The 12,135-nt window shown below is 34.2% G+C and overlaps 1 protein-coding gene across 1 annotated transcript in view; it reads left to right on the forward strand.

Moving 5' to 3' along the window:
* Positions 1-4,102: 4,102 nt before the first annotated feature.
* Positions 4,103-12,135, forward strand: part of LOC149535421 (uncharacterized protein At4g37920-like) — a 69,041-nt gene continuing 61,008 nt past the window's right edge. The window contains exon 1 of the mRNA XM_089807748.1: positions 4,103-4,416. Within this exon, the coding sequence (XP_089663874.1) occupies positions 4,230-4,416 (187 nt within the window). The 5' untranslated portion in view covers positions 4,103-4,229. The remainder of the gene's footprint in view (positions 4,417-12,135) is intronic.

Here is a 12,135-nt window from a genome sequence, read left to right on the forward strand (position 1 = left end):
ACTATTGAAGTGTCCAACCTGTTAGCATAAAATAATCAACAACAATCCTCCACCATGAATGTACCTGATAATGACATCTCCTCTCCTCAAATAGAAGAAAAAATAGTAAATCTTATGAATAAAGGGAATACACAACCCAAATTCGAGCCACCAATAAGAATATGCATCAATATTGAAAGATAAATGGACAAATACAACCCATTTCCAAGCCACAAATGCAACCTGTAAGTATAGACCACTTACAATACTACATAACTTGCATACATAACAAGTCATCCTACTTATCCAAACCAAACATTGAAAACAATATCATCATGTGACCAATTTGAAATATAAGTTGAGTATACAATGACATCAAATCTCAAATCTCCAAAACATACAATGTCATAAACTCACAATGTCACCATATTTAATATAAATCCTAAACCATTTAGATGACTATATTACAAAATAAATCATGCCAAACCTACACCAAATCTAAATCAATGTGTAGAGTTCTCAAAGAGCTTTTCCGTGACTATTCGAAGTCCAAAATTTGACTCCATATAAGTTATGCCCAAAATTGATATAAGAATAAAAAAATATAACTTTTGGGATAAAAACACCTGACAAAATGTTAAAATCATAGAATCCAACCTATATCAAACTATAGTGCTTTGAATTATCTTTCCAATGACTATAGGAAGTCCAAAATTTGACATCTTGAGTGAAATTTGTGACCATTTTACCAAGACAACCTATTTGCTAATACAAACCATTTTTTAATTATAATGACAAAAATTCTAATGGGATTAAATTTGATAGTTGTCACAACTTGCAACAATAAAGCTTTTGTATTTTCTCTCAACATGGTCAGACTAGGGCAAACTATATATCAAAATTTATGTAAAGACCAACCTGGGTCTAATGGTGAGGTCTATTTTTGCCCGAGAGGTTATTTCTATAAAATCTCCTTGAAACCCTCATTCAAATGAAATATCCAAATAACCCTTTTGACCAATAATTTCACATGCCCAAAATTTGCCAATAATCCATCATAACAACAAACTCAAAACCCTCAAATATGCAATAAATAATCTGCAAAACTCATATATCTTACCCTTTCTTTCATGATTTCATGCATTCACATGGATTTAATATAGAGTTACAACAACAAAACCATAGCTCTAATTCCACTTGTAAGGAAACTTGCAACAAAAATTATTACTATTTCCACTTAAGCCATAATAGATCTAAAAATAAATAACCACTTAGAATCCACATGCATGAGAATATATAACATACCCACAAAAATGTGACACAAGTTATGCCCTAGAAAATCCTCATCGAGGGAAAAAACTCAGCCTCTAAAAGCACCCATCACCATGCATTATTCAACAAATCACCATTGCAATACAATCATGGAAGTGTTTAAAGCCATAGCCACATCCAAGAAGTCCATGTGAACAATCATGAATCCACACATCCCATGCCATGCTTCCAACCTTCACAAATTCTCCCTTGGCTAACTTGTCTTGTCTTGTCTCACTCGACATACTCTTTCTCACATCAACAACTACCCTTGTGGTTGCTTTTATAGTAGTAAGCTCCCACAAAACCACCAAGTGGTATTGCATAAGCCACATGCAAAAACTATGTTCTACCCAACCCCAATTGACACAAATTTAATATTTGGGCATCTAATTATTTTTTCCAATATTAGATAGTTACATCAAATATTATCACAATGTTACAATACAACTCATCAATGATATTCCATGGTAAGCTTTCCATGTTGCATGTTTATCTAGGTGCTCCTTGGTGCAACATTACACAGTAAAATAAAATAATAAAACATAAGCAATATTATGCAATGTGTGCAACTCACATAATCTCACTAGTAAGACAATATATAGATCAAGAGAGCTAGGAGAGAGGTAAGAAAAATAGAGAAGGAGAGATAGATAGGTAATCAAAGAAATAGAGAAAAAGAAAGAGACAAAGACGAGAAGGATAGCGACAGACCAAAAGAAAGAGATATAGATAAGAGGGATAAAGATGAATAGATAAAGAGAGAGAGAGAGAGCTGCCTACACCCTAATTTGAAAAATATCATCATTTGAACTCAATCAACTTTAACATACCTTAATGCAATCAATCATTTTTTTACAAATCCTGACAAGTTGGATGTATTTCCTTCTAAATCTATGTAATTGAAATTTCTACTTTGTTTACAATATAGAAAGTTAAATGTTTATAAGATCATTTTTGATTCTTAGTTATAAAGTTATAACCTAAATTAAGCCTTCTAAAGAAAATTAATTTTTCATCTTAGTTCTTCTTGTAGCTCTACTACTCTCTCTTTCTCTTCTTGTACATATCCCTATCTCTCCTTAAATTAGTTTGCTTCAACTTTTTTTACCATTGGATATCCAAAATGTTGTTTGCCAACATACAATTTGTATGAAATTGTTTTTATTTGTAAACAAAATTTGCTAAACTAATTTTGTAATGTTGTAAAGTGTGCCAATTCAATGCCAAAAAGCAAGGCAATACATGTACAATAAGGGTCCCTTTTGTGGCAATATAGGTTAGGTTTTGTAAAAAGATATTACAAAAGCATCTTTGATGGAGGTGCTCTTGTGAGTGTTTACTCTAAAATTCATTGCACTTGCATAAACATGATATCCATTTTATAGTGGGAGAAGAGATCATAAGACTTCCTTTTACATTATTGTTTGAATTGAGAAATTATTTTTAATTGGAGCATTGCTATGAGGGTTATTCTACAATTCTTTAATAATTTTGTAGTATTTTAATTTTTTTTGTCTTATGACATTTCACTTGTGGATTGTTGGTTTTCCCCTATTATTTGTGAGATAATGAAGCTCTGAAACATATATATCCAACCTGCTTAAATGGAATATTATCCTCTTCCAACACTACAATTATGCTTTGATGATAAATCATCTAAGATGTATATATGTCTAAAATGAAGGAAAAATGTGTCATTAGCACAAATCCATTGTTTGACAATGGTGTGGATTTGTTACAAAACTATTTGGGATGTGTGCATGAAATCAAGGCGACTTTATTTTATTAGATGTAACACCACAAATTGTTCATGGAGATTGACTTCAACTCACAAACTTACAATCAATGTCACCGATAAAGCCACCCAATAAATTTTCTTAATTAAAAAGCTCAACATTAATCATTTATAGCAAGGAAAAATGAGGAGACATTATAAAATAGTTAGGAGAATCAGGGTGGGGGAGGTAGGGGAGGGGAGAGAGAGAAAGAGAGTGAGGAGAGGTGTAGAGGGAAGAGTGAGAGAGAAAGCGAGTGAGGAGATAGAGATGAAGATTAAGAAGAATATATATATATATATATATATATATATATATAGAGAGAGAGAGAGAGAGAGAGAGAGAGAGAGAGAGAGAGAGAGAGAGAGAGTTTATATCTTTACAAACAAAGAGACAAATACAACAATATTTTCAAGTTAGTCAAATAGGAAAAAAATTTATGTGCATTCCAATAGCATTCTATGTTAATGTCTTACATGGAAAGTCAAACAAATGTCTTGTCTATTTTATAATGTAATCATCAAAATAGACAAATGATTTCCACATTCAACATATGTTGTTGTCAATCATCTAATATATTTACCAAACTAAAGATTATAAATATTTAGAAGTTTTGAGAAACATATTTAACATAATATTATATCTATCCATGGCCATCTCCATTAGTGTCATCTTCCTTCAAGTCATTGTAAATTACATCTACAAACTTGCTATCAAATTTAAAAAGATATTGTTCATCATCATTATCATTAGAAGGAATATTTATTTATTTGAAAGCAGGAGTCACCTTAGCCCATTTTACAAACAAATCTACAAATACCGTAAGCATCCACATTTTCTATTTATACACATGGGAAAAAAACCAAAATGTTCTTTATTTCACCTTTCATTCCTCTTAGATGTACCTAGGTATTGCGCAATGCAATTTCTAGTTTTAAACTAAAATATTAGAACAAAAATGTATGACCACCATCCTCTCCGTGGTTTTCTAGTATTTTGTATTCAATAAACTAAGCATAATATCTTAAAAGGCCAGGTAAAAATATAAAATTGGTGCTCTTCTTCGCTGGCTCTCGGATTTTCTCCATAATATCGCTCTTTGAGCAAATTCCACGAGGGTTTATCGAAAGGTTTTCGCTGGGAATACAAGAAACTAAAAGTATGGCCATGGCTTCTATGGCTTCGACTTCCCTGTATTTGCAAGGCTCAGACACTCATCTGCGTTTGGCATCTTCCTCATCTTTAACAAAACTGGCATACGCAAGAGCATCAAATTTCGTGTTTCCAAATGGTGGGAAAATACGAGGGAATGTTTTTCGGGGCTTACGCATCGCTTTGCCGAGAACTGGTAAATCTCGTTCGCTGTATGCTTGTTTTTATTTGATTTGTTGAAATTTTGCTTTGGCATATTTTTTGTGGTTTATATTCACGTTATACAGTCAGCTGGTTTGTCGTCACGTTTTACCCAATGTTAGCAATTTACTTCCTTCCTAGGGATTGAAAAGCCCCCTATTCTTCATCCCTTTTGGGACGTTTTATTTTTAATAATAGCTTATATTATAATTCTCGGAACCGAGTCATTTTTATTCATTGGTAGAGCTTATTTTATGGATTGGTTAAGTGCATCATTTCATTTATGGATGCCATATTTTATGGTTTGATGAGCTGATTCCGTTCGATATTTATTTGAACTCGTGGCTCTGCTACAAGGTCCCAGACTGCATCATTTCCTTTTCTGGAATGGGTTATTTTATGGTTTCAATATAGATTTTCATTGCTCATGTCTTTCTCAATATTATTGCCTTTGCATTTGTCGGTAAATTGAACTTTATGTTATTATGGTCTAAGAATTGCATAATTTTCTTTTTGGAATCGATAATTTTATGGCTCCAATTTAGACGTCCAGATTCGTGCCTTCTCATTTCTGAGGTTTGAACTTTAGGTAATTCCATTTGATATGTCGTTCTCTTTATCAAAAAATCTTGCTATGGATTCAGTAACTTCATTTTATTTACTTGAATAGCTTGTTTATGTTTGAGTTTGGATATTATATTCACTCAATTTCAAAACCTAATCTTCTTTTCCTGGGTATAGAATTTAGGGCTCAGCTATGACAGCCCTGACGCTTTTCTATTTTAGCTCATCCTATTTCATTTCTTGGAATATCTTAAATTCTTAACCTTCAGTTTTTATGTTTACAATCTGTTTTACCCAAGTTCAAGACATTTAATCATGTGATCTGGTAATATCAGCATTGGGTTTTTCTTTGAAAACCTTATGCTTTGCCATGAAAGTTCTAACTAGGCTTTACAACTTAAACTTATTTCATTATTTGGACCTGTGGTTCTTAGAAACTCTAAATCTTGTCGTGCTTTATCTTCTTCTGCGTGGAATATTCCAATTATTCGGATGGTTCATTTCATTTACAAGGTTCTATGGCATTGTATATTTGTTAATATGAAAATTTTAAATGAATTTATAATTTAATTTTTCTAACTACATCATTTCATTTACTGGAATAGCCTTTTGACTGTTTTTGACCCAGCTGTGGTGTTTTAGCCAATTTCAACACCTTTATCACGTCTCCAATGGTTTTGATTACAAGGTTTTGCTATAGAAACCCTATTGCTATGCTACATGATCTTATTCCACTTTAGCATTTTTTACCAATGCATTTCCTCTGTTTGAAAGCTTATTTCAAAGTTTTGATCATGTCTTGTGAAGTCCGATTTAACAAAAAATTAGCAGCCTGGGATTTTGGCTTGTTTTGACTTGGACTGAGTGAAAATCAGCCAATGATTACTATATAATTACACAATACACAATCTAATGCATGAGATGCACAAATAATGATTAAAACAAATCAAGCAACTTTTTCAGCTTTAAACCACTAACAGATAATCAGCTTAAAGCATCAAATAAAACATCCAACACATGAAATCACTCAAACATTTGACACAAGGATTTTGTTTTTGTGGAAACCCAACTTGGAGCAGAACCGCAGTAGGGATTAGTACCCACAAATAATTTGTACTTTTCTGAAATACGACATCTTAGGAGCTTAACTCTATTAGGAGTTTACAAATACACGGTTAAGTGCCACCTTGTTAGGGGATTTACCTCTTGCCCTGTTAAGAGCTTTACCCTATTAAGAGTAGCCTTGTTAGAGGACTTTAAACACTAGTTAAAGTGCCACTCAGTTAAAGGATTTACAGTAAGGACGTGTTAAGATCCATTTGGTAAAGGGATTGTACCTGTTGTAACTGTTAGGGAATGACAAAAAGATTGATCTCTAAAACAACACTACTTCTGCCTTATCAGATCCACTTAAGCTCTCTAACTCTTCTCAACTCACTTCTCTTCTTCATTGCTAGATCACACTTTCTACTTCTTCGTACACAAATTGGACCATGATAGTTTATATCACTTCAACTGACTTAACAAAACTCTAAACGTATTACAGTTGGGAAATTCAACTATTTCGCTCAGACGCAACTGCCATAAGATGTTATCTTATGTCACAAATCGCTTCACATGACCACACCAACTACTTCATAGTATTTTGTGCGGTCAAACATGTTTTGACCTGTCATCAGCTTCCTCTAGAATCTTCTTCATAAACTCAATCTTGACCATTGTGATGCCAGATCATCACATCCATCTGTACATCCACGTCACTAGATTACAACTGACTCACCCCAAGTCATTGCAACCTTGTCACCCGTCACTTATTCCAATTAATCGACCGTCACTCAAGAACTCATTCTTTGTTAACTTGTCTGTCATGACTTCAGTTGTTTGTTACAGCTTCACTGGTACATGTTTAACCTGAAACTGTCTCACCTTTCACCTTTCCATCCTGGAAATGGTTTACCTGTCATGATAATGAGTTGCTATTATAACTAAATCGGCTTCATAGTGTAGTGAGCATCATTCTGTGATCGCTCCACTCTATTCACCATGGATTTGATAAACCAATCAAATCACCTGTTTGTCACTAATTGCTCTAGTAGTTGCACTATTGCTTCACCAATCATCTTGCTCTTCATCATACACCTTATTCTCACTACAACACTCAATTATGCTTGGCAACATACTGAGAACACTAGGTGAAGAGTTGACATCATTGACAACACAATAACTGATTATCATGCAATCAAATCATCACTCTTCATAATGTTACATCATCAGTTATGCCAACAATCTCATCACACCATCAGTTATGCCAACACAGAAATCTATAGACTTTTTTGATTATCAAATTTTTAGTATTCAAAGATCATATATGTGATATGGCCTGCAAACACCCAAAATTTAAAATCTCAAAATTGTATATCTGTCAATCACAATCTGCCACTTCTTGCCCTTCCCAGTGCTAGTACTATTGAGCCTCCTCCTAGAAGGTTACTGAAGCATCACAAGGAGCGAATGATATCTCAAACCTGTTCTTCCTCTAGTGCTTTTGTCTTTATTGCTTATCTCTCCAATTCAGCAAGATTTGTGGTAGTGAATATTACATCACATCAAATTCAACTTACACGTATTTTGAAGTCATTCAAGTTGTAATGTTATGAGAGTCTCTCTGTAATGCCCCACCAAGGAACCCTTAGAACGAAGGGTCAAGCAATCACTAATACTTTTTTTTTTTTAAACATTAGCATAACTATTAAGAATGTAAGTGCATCATCAATAACATTACATAAGCAATTACGGAACAAACAATGATCAATCCACTATTGTGCACAAGCGGAGGCCTTACAAGCACTGCTAAGGGTTCCATGACAACCCCAAACCCACACTTGAACAAATACACACGTTCAGCAAGACACCTTGCAAAGGCCCAAACCATGTCCTTCTAACCTCACAAGGCAGGATCGGACAATTGTGCGTGGTCATCAAATCAATGAGATCAAGTCCATCCTCGACAAATGCATAACTAGGTTCATTTATATCCATGGTCATGTCTGGAGCTGGAAAGATGAACACAGACTCCCACTGCTGCGACTTCCTTGAAGGACTGACCTTAAGCTTCAGGCACTTTTCTATTCTCAGCTCATGAAGAACAGGATGTGACTACACGGCTTGTCTTCCTTGTGCAGAGCACAACATACACTGAGATTTGCTATAGAATTAGTTTTGTGGTAGGTGCCAATGTTGTTGATTTTGCCTTTCCAACTCGCGCCCAGTACTTCTTATTTTGTATTTATTAATACCGAATTTTGACTGACAGAAATGATGTTTGTTCCTCCTTCAATGGTGACTGATTACAAACAGTTCAAAAACAAACTTCCTGAATATTGAGCCTTGTTACACAATGCTTCCTCTTGTCTCTGACAGCCTTATCACTTGATCTAAAACACTTGAAAACACCCCATTACCTCCATCGCAGACTTCCAGCACTAGCCAATATGATCACTGGTGAACCTAGAAGCAGACCCACCTCTCAAAGATTGCAATTTCGTCCAATTTGGGATCTATGGAATGTCATCTCTAGAACTATTCAAGTTCAAGCAACAAAAAATTGGTTTCAATTTTCCAAATCACATTCGAATGGCCTCCTCCAAGCAAGATGCTGTACCTATACCCTCAGGCACGTGAGTGTTACCATCCTCATCACATGCAGCCAATAAGACAAAAGAATAACCTAGCCTATTTGGTTGCAAGAATTAGTGAATGCTAAACTCAACTATGCTGGAATAAGCTCTCTTCTGGAATTAGTACATTCTTAAAATAAATTCTGGAATACCATTTAGACCTGTTTGGTTGTCCTGGAAGAAGAGACAGAAGATGCATCTTCTATGTTTGGTTGCAACAATTGAAATAGGAATTGGAATAAGTATTTTTTTGTAATTTTTTGAATGTTTGGTAATCTTTTAAATTTATTTATAAAAATCATCTTGTTTTGATAATTTTTTTAGCATCCTTATTTTTTTAAGTTCGATAAACAGTTGTTCCAAATCAGCGAAAAAACCAACTAAAACATATTGAAGTTCACGTGTTGAATTTCGATCAACTTCACTTAAAAAAAAAATAGGCCACTACACGGAAGCAGGATTTCAATGTGGACACATATGTTCAGATCACAGTGCTTTGATTTGCATGCATAAAATTGTTTATTGGGGTTTTAGTGCCATTTAAATGTCCACTGCAAAAAACCCAAAAATGGTATTGGCTCCACATGATCCTTACCAATGACAAGAAATGGTGAATACAAACGATGCTCTCCGTCTGCTGCAAACAAGGGATGAAAAAAATGGCCGCTATTGTCGTCTTGAAACACTTTCCCTCCAAACAGTTACGAGCGGACCGGCTAGTGCATATATTGGAGCTTATCAAAAGATGTCTACAAAGTGCGGGCCCAACAGTGCATCAAATCGAGCTTATGAAAAAGGCACAATAGGAATTCATTTCTTATTCCACCTTATAAGAGGGAAGAGCGCTATGCCCATTTTGGGCTAAAATTAGCATACATTCATTCTTATTCCGTTTTGACGATTTACAAATAAACATTGAATTGATGCATTCCAGTATTTGACTTTTCTAATTCCGGTCCAATTCCTACTACCAAACGGGCAGGCCCCGTTTGGCTACAAGATTTTCCGAATATGGCATTCATCTATGTTGGAATAAGCTATCCTCTGGTATTTGTGCATTCTTAAAATAAGTTCTGGAATATCATTTGGACCTATTTGGCTGACATGGAAGAGGAGTCGAAATATGCATATTTTATGTTTGGTTGCAACAATTGAAGTATGAATTGGAATAAGTTTTGTTTTAAAATTTTAATAATTAAATTATTATTTTTAGTTTGATAATATTTTAAATAAACAAGATTTTTTATTTATAAAAATTGCTTTTTATTAATGTTTTAAAAAGCCAAATAATTATAATTAGCCTTAATTTTATTTTTTAAATTGACTTTATAAGTGAAAGATATACCACAACCTTTGAAATTCATTAAAATTCAAAGGACATATTATATTGTATATTATAAATTCAATCTAAATTAAATCAAATTATTTTAATGAGTATAACGGCAAAACTAAAATCAGTTTGTTTTCAAATATATTAAAAAAAATAAAAAATACAAATAACTTGAGATCATTAATATGATATTTAAATGATCTTTCAACATAGTTTTAATTATAAGACCAAACACAAGATTTATTTGTAAAGATAATTTTATGAAAGTTTAGAAAAGATATCAAATATGATATTAGTTCTTTTTGTCATTTTTGAAAAAATCCATATTAAATGTTAAATAATGTTGACTTGGTTTATATCTTATGATGAACGGAGACAATAGTCCAAAAGTGCATTTGATGACAAAATACAATCAGATGACAAAGTCATGGACCCGACAACACATCAAATTGGGTTTATTAAAAATTGGAATAAGAATAAGCTATTCTTATTCCATTTTTTTTAGGAATTTCGCTATGCTCATTTTGGGGTCAAATTAGGATAGGGGAATTCTAATTCCAATTTTGTATTTTGCAAACAAATGTCACATTGTCGAATGTGGGCATTTAGATTTTCCTATTCCCACCCAATTCTTGCAACCAAACGGGGCCTAATGGTGATAACGTATCCTTATTATGCTGAAGTTTCAGCATTGAATCAAATAGCATTATATGTGGGAGACTTTGCCATGTAAGAAAAATATTAATAAACATTTAACTCCCCACCACGATGGTAGGACAAACAATGACTACATGGCATCTTTCATAAAGTAAATATTAGCCTACCAAGATAGAAATAGGCTAATCACACATCCTCGAGGATTACGCATGAGAAGAGCGTGATAGTCCTCCTTTGCATGATTGCTTGCCCACAAGTAATCATAAGGTTGGATGCTGCAGATTATTCTCACTTTCCCACATTGCATCCTTAATAGGTAAGTCTTTCCATCGCACAAGACACTCTTTGATACTTCTGTTTCTCCATTGCTTCATTCTTTCTTACAACACCTTTGTAGCCACCAACACCAATTTCCTTTCCCTATCTAAAGGGGACAATCCTAGAGAAGGCATAATATGCCATCCATAGCTCTGGCTGTCATTTGGCATTCTGTTTCATATGGCACTTCTCCAACTCTCTTTATTATGCTGTTAGGTCCTTAAAATCTAGGCTCAAGCTTTTTTGAGCCATTTTTCTTTAGAGAGCTTTGCTTGTAGGGTTGGAGGTGTGAAGACACCATATTCCCAACCTCAAAAGGTCGTTTGGTTGAGTGGCGATCAATGTATATCTTCTGCTGATTTTGTGCATGCTAAATGTTATCTTTGAGAACTTTGAGGATATCCTGCTGATCTTGCAACCAATCTTTTGTTTGTGGAGCCCTGCTATCCTTCAAAGCTAACTTTAGGAAAGATAATGGTTCATAACTGTAAAGAGCTTTGAAACGGGACATGCCAATGGTCATATGGTATGCTGAATTATAACAATATTCACCCAAATGTAGCCATTTGACCCCATGCTCTCTGCTGCTTTGCAACATTATGCAACTATACTGGGAGTCAACTTTGTCCCTACTAGTCTAAATAGTTCCTTCTCTCATATGCAGTAGGGTGTCTCTCTTGCATAAACAATATGCCAATAACCTCACCTAAATCATCACATTCCAACCTAGCGCATCACATTCCAACACAAAGGATAAGAGAAAACTAGAAGTGCTAACTCTGGGCAAGTACTCATAACCTTCTTAAGCTTGTCAAATATCACCTTTTCCTCATCTGACCATTTGAATGCCTCCCTTCGAGTAAGGTCTATGAGTGGATTTGCAAGCTGAGAAAATCTCTTAACAAACCTCTTGTAGTAAGAACAACACACAAGAAACTCTGTCAAATCAAAAACATTTCTTAGTGGTTCCCAATCCAAAAATTGCTTGTATTTTTTTGTGGTGGACCTTAACCCATTAGCCCATATCACATGCCCAAGATATAGGATTTTTGTCAACCCAAACTCACATTTGGATTCCTTCGCAAATAAGGACCGCTCCTCCATAATGCTTAAAATCTCATCCAAATGTTTTAAATGCTCTACCGACTTTTAATGAATATCAACATAT

This window comes from Cupressus sempervirens, chromosome 10 (assembly GCF_028749045.1).
Source record: "Cupressus sempervirens isolate cs-2001-9-10 chromosome 10, ASM2874904v1, whole genome shotgun sequence".
Lineage (NCBI taxonomy): Eukaryota > Viridiplantae > Streptophyta > Pinopsida > Cupressales > Cupressaceae > Cupressus > Cupressus sempervirens.